The 13,045-nt window shown below is 47.1% G+C and overlaps 1 protein-coding gene across 1 annotated transcript in view; it reads right to left on the bottom strand.

Moving 5' to 3' along the window:
• Positions 1-467: 467 nt before the first annotated feature.
• The window catches only part of LOC311314026 (CUB and sushi domain-containing protein 3-like), a gene marked incomplete at both ends in the record, with an annotated part of 136,469 nt that continues 123,891 nt past the window's right edge, over positions 468-13,045 (bottom strand). The window contains 11 exons of the mRNA XM_084444309.1: positions 468-627; positions 945-1,080; positions 1,263-1,350; positions 1,576-1,688; positions 2,486-2,644; positions 3,473-3,538; positions 5,749-5,928; positions 7,996-8,107; positions 8,962-9,035; positions 9,277-9,450; positions 11,587-11,760. Coding sequence (XP_084300435.1) covers positions 468-627; positions 945-1,080; positions 1,263-1,350; positions 1,576-1,688; positions 2,486-2,644; positions 3,473-3,538; positions 5,749-5,928; positions 7,996-8,107; positions 8,962-9,035; positions 9,277-9,450; positions 11,587-11,760 — 1,436 coding nt within the window. The remainder of the gene's footprint in view (positions 628-944; positions 1,081-1,262; positions 1,351-1,575; positions 1,689-2,485; positions 2,645-3,472; positions 3,539-5,748; positions 5,929-7,995; positions 8,108-8,961; positions 9,036-9,276; positions 9,451-11,586; positions 11,761-13,045) is intronic.

Genomic DNA, 13,045 nt, shown 5'->3' with positions numbered 1-13,045 from the left:
AAAACTGTAGCTAGGAGAACTCTTCACCGACACTAACCTTGTGAAGATATGAATATGACGCAGGCTTACACAACGTGGACACACACACACGCGCACAAACGCACGCACGCACGCACACGCACACACACACTCTCTCTCTCTCTCTCTCACACACACACACACACACACACACACACACACACACACACACACACACACACACACACACACACACACACACACAAAACCACACTACAGTATTTGTTCCTGAAAGTGTGCTTTGTGTTTCCGAGGATGTGCTTCTTCAGAAACATGCAGGTACAAAAAAAAGAGTGTTCAACCCTAACGAAACCAAACCAGTAAGACTATGGTATCTATCAGCCCGTGGTGCAGACAGTGTCGGGGTTGGGGGTATCAGACCATGGTGCAGACGGTGTCGGGGTTGGGGGTATCAGACCATGGTGAAGACGGTGTCGGGGTTGGGGGTATCAGACCATGGTGCAGACGGTGTTGAGGTTGGGGTCGAAGCGGACGACTTTGCCCTCCGCGGCTTTCGTGTTGGTGTTGTACATGGGGTTTTCGAACGTGGCCTGGCCGTTGTTGTTCTCGTGGACGGAGCAGCCCGTGTACTGAGCCTTATCTGTTTTCCTGGAACAAACGACCCACACAAATAAAAACAATCATGTACGCTCGGCTCTGCGCACGTGCACTTGCGCGCTGCACCCCTGAGCACTTGAGCCACTGAAACCCCCGCAATTCACCATCTCTGGGTAGTCTTAACACAATCAATGTCATTCACACTCGCTCAACACATTCATTATCAGGTATTATGCATTTTATCAAGCCTTGATCAGATTCAAAGACGATCATAATGAGCCGTCTGGGCGGAGGTGCGCAGGCTGTATAGAAATAAACGCCGTGGCATATTAGCCGTGTCATCCGCGAAGCGGACGTGACCCACATACCGTTGCTTGTACAGGTAGAAGGCGAGGCCCGCCAAGAGGAGCGCGAAGAAAGGCACGAGGATGGCAACGGCCACGGAGCTGCCGTTGGTGCCGCGGGGTGGGTCGGGAGTGGTGACGTTCTCTCTGGCGGTCATACCTGTGGAGCGGTCAGGGGGAAGGGTCACTTCTGAAGAGGTGGTGGCATTTTTCATGATAATGATGATGATGATGATGATGTGGTTGATGATGATGATGGTGATGATGATGATAATGACGATGATGAATGGTAGCCGCGGTGATGCGACCATCTGCGACTGGGGCAGTAAGCAGTCTCCCTACCGAGCCTCTGCAGTCCAAACTGTCCGTAGTCTTTGCCCTGTATGAAGCCTTGAAACACGTAACTGCCTCCGTCAGGTTCAGCAGAGACCTTCCGACAAAGACAGGAAGACAACGAATACGTTCAGAAATGCACTCTAAACTGACTCGTGCAAAGAAGTCCTCTGACTCCGACTGGGAGGTGGTGGATGAAAATAAAGATATATTGTCGATATAGCGTTTTTCAGAGAATCACAGCGGTTGGAGTATACTGACGATCGAACGCGGGGCCGTTAAAGTCGTCTGGCGGCCGAGCGGCCTGGGGCGTTGTACTTACGAAGCCGTCCATGGCCCAGGTCTCCTCGGTGATCCTGCTGAAGGTGGTGTGGGCCAGCGCCCGGGTGTGGTACAGCAGCAGCATCAGACGAGCCTCCTTACTCTTATACATGCCTACAGAGGAGAGGAGGAGGGGGAGAGAGGAGGAGAGGGGAGGAGAGGAGAAGTGGGAGAGGGGAGGAGAGAACGGTACGGTTATAGGGGAGAGGAGCGAAGTGGACGGCAGAGCAGAGCAGAGGAGAGGCGAAGAGCAGAGGAGTTATAGCATAGAAGTAGAGAAGAGAGGATAAGAGGGGAGAGTAGAGGGTAGGGGAGAGGAGAGGAGGAGAGGATAGGAAAGGAGAGGAGGAGGAGAGGAGAGCTGGAGAGAAGGGTATGGTAGGGGAGAGGAGAGAAGAGTAGTGGAGGGCAGAGGAGAGAAGGAATAGTATAGTATAGAAGAAGAGAAGAGGACAAGAGAGGGAGAGGAGAGGGTAAGGGAAAGGAGAGGGGAAAAGAGGAGAGGAGGGTATGGTAGGAGAGAGAAGAGAAGAGTAGTTGAGAGGAGAGGATAAGAGACCAGGAATAGTATAGACAGAGAGGAGAGGAGAGGAGAGGAGAGGAGAGGAGAGGAGAGGAGAGGAGAGGAGAGGAGAGGAGAGGAGAGGAGAGGAGAGGAGAGGAGAGGAGAGGAGAGGAGAGGAGAGGAGAGGGGAGGAGAGGAGAAAGACTATTCAGTGAGAAGTCAGTCAGCACAAACACGTTTCTCTTCAGAATCAGTGGTCTTATAACAGGGCTGACATCTGATGACTGTCAGGCTGGAAATCATTTACCGGCTGATTGATAACAGACACACTGCGGACAATTATCGTAAATCTATGTGACAGCAAAGGAACAGGGGGAGGGGGGAAAAGGTTAGTGAGACGACTTGCCGGAGAGTAGGAACTCCATGGTGCTGTCAGTCAGAGTCACGTTGACTGCTCCTGTGCTGGCGTTGAAGCTGGTGATCACCAGAGTCATCGGCTGCTTCTGGCCCTTGTAATGATAGGAGCCTTTCCAGATGAAATCGGGCGCGAAGACATCGTCGGGAACTGCAGCAACAAACAAAGGAGGCCGACGTTAAACACGGACCAGGGAATTGTAGTACTGTACATCGACAGCACATGTAGGCGGTGTTTGTTGGCTAATGAGTCTTGTTGACTTTGTCATAGCAACAGCTTTGTGGCATGAAATCGATGTTTTAGAGGGAGAGTTGGTGGGCACGTTTAAGTGGCTGGTAGCTGGGAATCCAAACTGAAAGGAATTGCATTAGCATGACGCGTGAAGAGTTATCCGAAGTTTAACACACAGAATGATGCACTTTTTGCATTAAGGTTGGGGAAGACTGCAATTAGAAGAAGAGAAGAAATTATCCTTTGTGTTTATGCCAGTGTAATGGAGCTGGGCTTGAAAAGGTTTGTTTCTCTTCATCCTGTTTCTCTTGTGCCCCTTCGTCTTTTGTGCAGATAGACATCACTGTCTAACTGTCACTGTCACATGGCTAAAATGGACACCAGCAACTGTGGGTTGATTTGTCCACTCGCAGTGCCTCCTTATCTACAGTATCCACACACTATATAGTGAGCCAATTTCAGGTGGGAAATCTACGAAGCTGCGGACAGCTTACAAAACGCCCACAGTATGAAGTTACTCTGACAGTCTACTTTTCTTGAAAAGAAAAAAACAACATTGGTATTCTACTAACTAACTTCTCTTGCAAATCTTGCAGTTATTATTTTGGGGCCAAAGTTTCAGTCTTCTTCCCCCTCATCACAGCATCCTGCAGTTTATCTTTTTACTATTGTATTCTCTGAGCACCGGAACAAAAAGTAGTAACTGTGACCCAAACCCCTCTCAGCCTCTCAACTCTAAATTCTTACCATTTATTTTGGGGCTTGGTGTCCCTGGAATGTGTTTGGGGGGTTTCTCCGTCAATTTGGTGCCTACTGGAGACATAAATATGTATGACACAGGCATTTGTACACAGAAATGAAACATGAAACACCCCCAGGATGTTACAGAAAATAAAGACTGCTTGAATCAAAAATGTTGCCAACACAGTATTTTTCCTTAATTTGACATTCCTCTAACCCACAGGAATCTGGCTCTCACATGCACATTTCCATATCTGCACTGAGCCAAGGTTTCCCAAACATCTTGACAGGCACTACTGAGATTACATATATTGAGACATCAAACACCTTTTGTATTTAGCAAATCTTAGCAATTTGGCATAAATGTCTCCAGATGATCTTTTGAAAAGGCCACATTAGTGCAGTAACCTATAACTCTAAACCCAAATAGCATGTAATTACATTACTAACTTTATGTAATGTAACTTATTTGATAACTATGGACTGATTCAGCATGTGACGGAGCCCACACACAACTAGGGGCACACTCTGGACTTGATCATCACTAAAGGTCTGAATATGCCTAAGGTTGAGGTGTCTGATGTTGCGCTCTCTGATAATTTCTGTGTTTTCATTGAGAGTACTATCTCCATGCACACAAATGTTCAATACAAAATGGTACATCACTGAAAACACCAGTGAAATATTTACTCAGGCTTTCTCGTTCACACCTGCCCTCTCTTGGGTCAGTCAATGAGCTTTTAGATAATTTCAATTCTAAAATTCAAATATTATTGATGCTTGTGCGCACACTAAGGTGAAGGTGGTCTCTGGTAAGAAACGATCTCCATGGAGAAACACTGCGCTGGTCAGAATAGAAAAAAGAATGTAGAAAAGCTGAACGCAGGTGGCGAAAAACACAGTATCTCCATGTTCATTATGACATCTATAAAGAGAGACTTCACATTTATAATTTGGAGCTGAGGAATGCACGGCAGTTCTTCTTTTCTGACATCATCAACAAAAACAATAATAATGCATGTGCTTTGTTTGCCACTGTCTATAGGCTAACAAACCCTCCTGTGTCAGTAGCCTCTGAACTTCTATCCACCAGGGCCTTCAATAAATTTGCCTCATTCTTCTCTGACAAAATTCAGAAAATTAGACAAGCAGTCAGTGCCTCCATATCAAGTACAGGATATGTGTTGTCCCAGTGTCCACTTAAAATCAATACCATGACACAATTTTATCCGATCAACCATAAAACCCTGGAGGCCATTATACAATATCTAAAATCCTCCTGTTGCCTTGATATTCTGCCTACAGGCTTTTGAAAAAATGTATCTAATTGCATGGCCTCTGATAAAATTGTAAACACATCTCTTCTTTCAGGTGTGTTCCCACAAACTGAAAACTGAAGTCGTCAAGCCACTCTTAAAAAAGAATAATCTAGACACCTCACAAATTAACAATTATAGGCCCATGTAAAAACTTCCCATTTTTAAGTAAAATCATTGAAAAGCAGTTTTTCAACAGCTGAACAACTTGGCACTAAATAATTGTTTTGATGTCTTCCAGTCACGATTTCGACCACAATTTCTGGCACAGTGCTAGACTGGTTTGAATCCTACTTGAAGGACAGGGACTACTTTGTGTCTATAGGCAATTACAAATCTGAGCAGACAAAAATGACCTGTGGATTTCCCCAAAGCTCCATTCTGGGGCCTCTTTTGTTCAACATTTACATAGTCCCACAAGCTCAAATTATGGAAACAACAATATATTTTACCATAGCTACGCAGACGACACACAAATTTATATCACCATATCACCAGGGGACTATAATCCCATACAAGCGCTGAGTAAGTGCATAGAACAAATCAACGATTGGATGTGCCAGAACTTTCTTCAACTAAACAAAAATAAAACTGAAGTAATTGTCTTTGGAGCCAAAGAAGAACGATTAAAAGTCAGTAAATCCAATCAGTAATGCTGAAAGCCACAAACGAAGACAGAAATCTTTGTGAAGTCATGGACTCCACCAAGGTGTAGTCAGAGACTTTTCTGCCAAATGCTAAGATTTGCTAAATGCATATTGCATGATAATACATGATATCCCCCCCCCCCCAACCCCCCCGGCAAAAAAAAGTATATATATATATATATATATATATATATATATATATATATTTGGATATTTATATATTTGGATTCCCATTAGCTGCTTTTGGGGTTGCTAGTTGACCCCGGCCGGCTCCCTCACAGTCATGCTGGGAGAGCAGACAGAGGCGTGTGCTCCCTACCTCTGCACACGGGCACCTTGCCAGTCCAGCTGCCGTCAGAGCGGCAAACCCGATGCTCCGAACCCCCAGACAGGACAGAGCCCGGCTGGCAGCTGTAGACCAGGGTGTAGCCATAGGCTGGCAAGTCCAGACCCACCACGTCTGCATTAGCCGGAGTCTTTGGCTGCTTACAGTAGTGAGCTAAACGGACACATACACACACACACGCACGCACGCACACACACACACACGCACGCACACATGCATGCAAACAAACACACATACAGTGCATACGTGTGCAGGAAGGAATGAAGATCATCATTACATCCAATCTTTGACACTCACTGTAGGTCTGGTTCTAAATGGTACGCTATACCAGCCAATTAGGCCTCCAGCACACTCTGTTGTTTGACTGAGAGCATAGTAAGTGTGACAGGGTAAATACCGTATTCAGGCCATTAGAACTGGAGATGGAGAGTGAGCGCAAGGTTGACAAAACACAAGGATAATATGGAGCCATCACACATTTTCATGTGCCACTTACTGGCATAATGGTCAGTTAATTTTTAAACAAAGCTGAAAAAAAATATGCCAATAGTCCGTTAAACAGGCTGTGAAAGATGAAGAGAGAAAAGGATCCATTTGCCTCATGGAGAGCACTGGATGACGAATAAACAGCATATTTTTGCTTGCGACTGGATGAATGAGTAGCTGGCTGTCAAGTGGAAGACAGCTGCCTGTGAGTCATGCCATCAAATTGGCCCTTCATGGGGTTTTAATGACATTAACTGTGATAGGGCGTGGAGGCAGGCGGGGGGAGGGGGGGGGGGGGGTTGAAATTCTGTGCCTGTGCTCCATCAAAGAGGAGGAGGTGGTGAAACAGAGATCCCAGGGGGGTAATGGGGAAGTTGGTGGAGGACTGGCTGGCAGGCTCTCTGCTACTCTCCCGCAGAGATGCACCCCAACCGATGTGGCCTGTGTGTGTGTGTGTGTGTGTGTGGTAGGTGTGTGTGTGCACGTTCAAGTGTGTGTGTGTGTGTGTGTGAGAGAGAGAGAGAGGGTGTGTGTGGTAGGTGTGTGTGTGTGTGTGTCGTAGGTGTGTGTGTGCACGCTCAAGTGTGTGTGTGTGTGAGAGAGAGAGAGAGGGTGTGTGTGTGTGTGTGTGGTAGGTGTGTGTGTGTGTGTGTGCGTGCTTGGGAGGCTGCAGCAGACAGCAGGACCCAGCCACACATATACCGGAGGCTCCATTACATGGCAGCATTCAGTATTCATTGCGACAGCGTCATCATCATAGCACATATCATGAGGTGATACAGCAGATGCACTCAAACATACAGTATTGTATGTCCTCCATGAACGGTTTATTCTGTGAATATGTCATGCTGTTTGCGCTTCTTCGACTCCACTCCACTCCGGTGCATGATATATGTAAGAGGGTTATGCAGTACAGTTCTAGGACACAGGAGCAGGCTTTGAGTTACAGACTTGACTCCCTTAGAGCCACTGTTATCCCATGACAGGCAATGCATACTGTACACGCACTGCACCACACACACACACACACACACACACACACACACACACACACACACACACACACACACACACGCACGCACGCACGCACGCACACACACACATACACACACACACACACACACACTAACCCTGCAGTGCAGTGGCAAGATCAGACGTTGGGTTAAGCATTACAGTACTGTACAGAATACACTTTCTCTTTCAGTCGTCTCAGCAGATCCAGTCCCGGAGAGACCGACGCGTTCCCCTGGGCTGTTATGAAATCCTGGTAAATTCCATGGAGGGTTGCGTCTCCTTGGGCTGTTATGAAATTGTGGCCATGACATATTATTCTAATCATCCCCATTACTCCCGCTGCTATTCAAGTGTTTACCAAACTCTTCAGTGTCAAGATTATTCTGTGGGTTTTGTGGTACTGTGTCAATTAGTTAGAGACGACCGCAGGGGCTTTTAATCACACAACGGTACATAAAGCACCTGCTGACTGCGCTGGGAAAAGAGCTCTTCCGGTGACGATGGGGGGGCCGTCTCTTTATAGAAACAACACACGCTTCTGGACAGTATTTGCCCTGCCGGTAATCAGCCAGCACCCTGCTTAGACAGCCCAGAGATGAGAGGTTGATTGGGATGGAGGGAACACTCTGTGAAGAGAACTAGCTTGAGAGGGGGTGGGGTGGGGGTGAGGGGGGGGGAGAGAGCAGATTTAACGAGGGAGGGACTCGGCGAGGCACTCACGGATGCATGAGGGATGAGAGCCGCTCCAGGTCAGGTCGGCCAGACAGAGTCGAGTGGTGGAGCCCTGCAACAGGTGTCCCTGCTCGCACTGGAACTCCAGCCTACTGCCCACCTAGGAACGGCCACACACACCAACCAAGCACAATTATCCGTCAGCCACAGCCCAGGAAAAGGCATACGATTGAAGCCGCGCTCTGCTTCAGCTACCGCAGTGTAAGCGTTTGGTGGTTTGTGCGAGGGCGTTATACACTGTTTCTTGAACCAGACATGAACAAGTTTCTAGTGCAGTACATATCGCTGTACTAGTCAAACTGAAAAGCAGGGGCTCTCATCACATTAAGCATCTCTAATGCAAATTTATGTTCCTTGAATATATGAGAAAAATAATTGGGTTGTGTTCTTGTTATGTACAGTGTGGCTGGTGTTCATGTCAAATTCTAGTCTGCATAAAAAGCATTTTGTGGTAATTTCCCTTAGGCTATTGCACATCACTTAAGCAAATCACCCCGATATCCATAATTGTGAGGAGTTTATGACAACCGAAGTGTAGTTCCCCATCGCTGTGTAAACATCAAACAGGCTGGTGGATATGTTGCATTTCAGGATAATGAGAGTGAAATAGAAGAGCTAATTAAAGGGAACAGAGCAAGAGAAGAGAAGTCAGTGTGGAAGGCCTGCTGTGATGAAATGCACATCCTTGCACCGACATAACATCATCCAAAGGAATATGTGATGATTCCAAATCCATAAATATTTGGATGTCCCAGGCTGGACAAATTAGTGCAGCGAGCTGGTTTTCCCCATTAAAAACTTTAGTTCTGGCTCCGGACTCTTAGAAAGCCCCTGGCTGAAAGGATTCTGGCAAGACCTTGGTTTTAGGCTGCATTTTTAAAAGATGTTTATAGCAGCCCAGTGCTGCTGTCAAGTCTAGTGTTAAAGTGCTTAACCTAGTGTTGGATACAGCACCTTGAAACCCATGCTGATGTTCATGAAGCCGTGTTCAGGTGCTCCGGGGTTCTCACAGCTTGTCCTGCTGGGTTCTAGAACAGAGAGTCATGGTCACCATGAGTGGGGTAGCAGATATGGATTCAATGAAATGCACTGTAAAAAGAGCAATAATTGAGAAGAGTGGAACTATGTTCATGGAGGACATGTACAGTAACGTAGCTTCACATCAAGAGTGTCGTCACTCTTCACGCCGCTCATTAGCTGAAGTAGCCTAGGAGTTTACCCATCTGTGTGGTCTTCTGCTCTGTGACTGTAGACATGTATGCTACCTACCGATGCATCGCGGCTGCGAGCCGCTCCAGGTGCTGTCCTCCTGGCAGACACGCGTCGTTGAACCCACCAGGACGTAGGGGGCGCTGCAGCTGAATGTCACTTCAGACTTGTAGATGAAACTGCGGCCCTCTCTCCCGCCCTGTGCTGGGGTGCCTGGATCTCCACAGAACTTAGCTGGAACGAGCCAAAGCACCATCTCACTGGCTCAGTCCAGCAAAGGACACTCAGTGAAAAAAACATGGAAAATATTCGTCACGCATGTTCGCTTAGCTATTTATTTTTTAGACGGCGCTTCACCTGGGGCCTATTTTATTCCCATCAATCCAGACTGCCAGAACACGGTGAATGGCAATGCGGTGAATACACATATGAGTGGCCTGAGGGGTGAGGGGGGTTTGAGCCAATGCAATTTAGATCAAAATAATTACCCGCTGAAAAAATGAATTTCTAGACAGGGCCCATGGGCTAACAGCTGCAGCCATCTGCGCCGAACGTTTGAGAAACTCCTCCACGGTTCTCTGAAGGGACTTGGGCCTCAGATCAGCCCCCACCGCCTTGACTGTGCTCCTTATCAAATGGATTAGAGCCACAAACGTGGAATCAGCAGTTCTCCCAATCACTCGATGCTTGTCAGAGAGGGGACTCGTTCGCCCGGGGCTTTACCCTTGTTTGTTATGAGAAAGCAGGGGGGTGTTGTGGGCCGGGAGTCGCAGGCGGAAATCAAGTCAACGACGGTGGCTCTAGCTCCTCAGGACCTGCCGTCTACTCGACGTAGAGGGTCTGGAGCCGGAGATAAGTTCCTGCAACAGTAGCCGGGTCTGTGCTGAGCGCAGCCAAAAGAAAGCCGCTCCCGAAGCCATCACCACATTATAGCTCCGCGTCAATGGGACGTGGGAATCCGAGCCGCACAGGAACGACCGGATTAAGCAACGTTGCAAATATCTATCTCTATCGAGAAATTGCATCAATGTGTTCCACACCTGTGTTGATGTTTGTGGCTGACGAATAAATATTGAATTCTCTCCCCAGCCAATAGCTGAGCCAATATGTGAAGCCCCAGCAAATAAGGAGTTAGATGAGACAGCCGGGATTCTTGTCACATAGTCAGAAGAACGCCTCTGTACTCCACGGGCGTAGCGAGCCACCAAACAGGAGACAACGCACATCACTCATAGGCTCTCAGGGCTTCGTGATAATCTTCTGTTTTATGGAAATATAATGGAGTTGGCCCCGGGCCCAAGAATGAGCTGTACATACAGTATGAGACACGCTTGTTGAGGACCCTATAGTCAAACTCCAGAGCCCTGCCTCAAACTTTTCTCGTGTGATGAATCATCGGATGGGGCAGAATGCGGGGGGCCGGCTATGACGTTGGAAAGTGAAGTAGTTTTGTGCTGTTTTAGACAGCATTTACCCTTGCTAACGTAAACTTCACATTCTGCCACAGTAGACAGAATTGCACTCAGCTGACCTGTATTAGGCCATAGACAGTGTATGAATAGTCACACAGCTTTGAGTCCATATAGGGAACTTTCCTGGATGCATTTTCTGTTGACATTTCAGTAAGCAGTAAACAGCTTGACCAGACACACGATAGAATGTTCGGTCGTCCTGGCAACGTTTAATTCTGGCCTGGCGGTGTGACCAGATGACCAGATTGCAAGTTTCTATAACCTAACACCCACACCTGATCTGTTTTATGACTTATGGTGCATTCGTTTGTGGTCGGAGGTGGCAAGTCGCAAGTGACAAAAAACACGGGGACTTCCAGACAGACGCTTGTCGTCGTCGTGGTCGTTGTTCCAGCTGTATGCGTGGTGTTAGCAGTGAGGACGGCTGTTTACTGAGCGCGTTTAGCGTCACGCCGCCTGCTGTGTCACGGCTGCTCTGAGTCTGCTTGGTTCTGGCTCAGGCGCACTCTGCTGGGGATGATGGCTAGCAAACGCTTTAATGCCGAGATAATCACTTCTGTTGCATTAAACATGGTCAGCAGCAGCAATGACAGACCCCATTGTCACCGTTTCCAGCCTATTCATCACTGTGCGCTACTGTTACTACACACTGTAATGAGCACAAAAATAAGAATCTGCCTTTTTGCTAAGAGGCCGCTGCAATTTTTCTTTAAAAAACATTATAATGATAAAATACAAGGTAATTTATCAGAAAACGTCTGCAAATCGAGCCCACACTGGCCAAATAACCATACACTGAATGCACTGTGTGTGTTCTGAGTAAGTGTTTTTCCTTTAACGCTGTATGTGTTCCTTTGGAGTGTTTGGGGCAGTCTACGTGTGTGCATCGCTCACTCACGCAGGCACTGAGGCAGCTCGCCGCTCCACGAGCCGTTACCCACACAGGTGAGGACTGCTGGGAAGGAGAGCTCGTAGCCCGGCAGGCAGCTGTAGCTCACGCTGGTGCTCCACTCGAACACAGATCCCTCCAGATAGCCGTTAGGGATGGCCGGGGGCGGGGGGCAGGTCACCACTGGGGGAGGAGAAAACACAATTAGCGACCCGGGGGACGTCTTTTACCTTGATAATTTCATCATGGCCCCAGAGCAGAGCTAGAAACCAGGATCTTCAAGACAGGATTACACAGCTTATTCAGTGGTTGCCACTCATATGATAATAATGGACAATATTGTGTTTATGAGGGTATATTTATGGATCTCCCTCTATTATTGTCAGTCTGCAGAATGTATGAATATATATTGGGGAATTTCTGTTCTAACTGCTGTTGGAAATGGAAATGTGTCGGCGTGTGTAAATTGTAAACCTTCTCCTGAATTAATGTAATAAATTATGTTTTGTTTTTTGAAGCGTATAGCTTCACTGTTCTCCCCACAATTCAGACACTGTGGGGCCGAATCCTGGAGATCTGCACGCTTAAAGGCCCTATGAGGAGTTTCGGGAAGCGGAAGTGTTTTTCCGCCCAAAAAGACCACATTTCCCATGAGCCTCCACGCGCCAACGCGTCGTAAACCTTAGCTACCTGAGCTGGGTGTTTTGAAAACGGAACGATGGCCACCGACAAGGTAATTACATAGGTCTTCCTAGTAACGTTACTTTTGACAATATATATAACGGTCATATTTAAATTATTCTTCATCTTGTCGGCGGCGTAGGCTACTGCAGTAAATCGTTTCGTCAATCCAAGGAAGTTCTGAACGACCCGACCATAAAATAATAATCTAAAAATAAAGTAGGCTACATACAAGAAACGACATTTGTCGAAAATGGATACATAAATAAGTGTGGGTAATGTAGATTCACCCACATTAAAATGAGACTGTTTCGTAACCAAAAATAAACTCCTCGGGGTCCCTTTAATGGGTTTGTGTCGAGCTTTCTTTAACGTGGATTTAGGCAAAAATCTAAGTTGAGCTGGGCGCTGTGGATGAGGCTTAAAGGAGAATGCCCGTTTTTGACAACCTGGACCTTATTTACGGCATATTATAAGACGTTTGACTCACCGAGATAACTTTGGTGTAATTCGGAGGCCTGTAGAAGAAATGTAAAATCCAGCGCGAGCCAGTATATCCATGTAATGGCGGCGGACGGGGCACTGAGAATGCAGCTTCTAAAAAATCTATTTTCTGCTGCTAAACGGTTGTTTTCATCAATCTGTCTTTATGAATCCCTAGTTGTGCTTACATAGAGTGAGGGCTTGTTGTGGTTTTTCACATGCCTCTGTAATATGCGCACAGCGCGCAGACTGGCTATTCTCCGTTACGTCTGTAGGCTCACGGCTCACATTCTCTACTCTACGA

This window comes from Borostomias antarcticus (assembly GCF_949987555.1).
Source record: "Borostomias antarcticus genome assembly, chromosome: 10".
NCBI classification, from domain to species: domain Eukaryota; kingdom Metazoa; phylum Chordata; class Actinopteri; order Stomiiformes; family Stomiidae; genus Borostomias; species Borostomias antarcticus.
The sequence above is the reverse complement of the archived record's forward strand: the minus strand, read 5'-3'. Positions and strand labels throughout refer to the sequence as shown.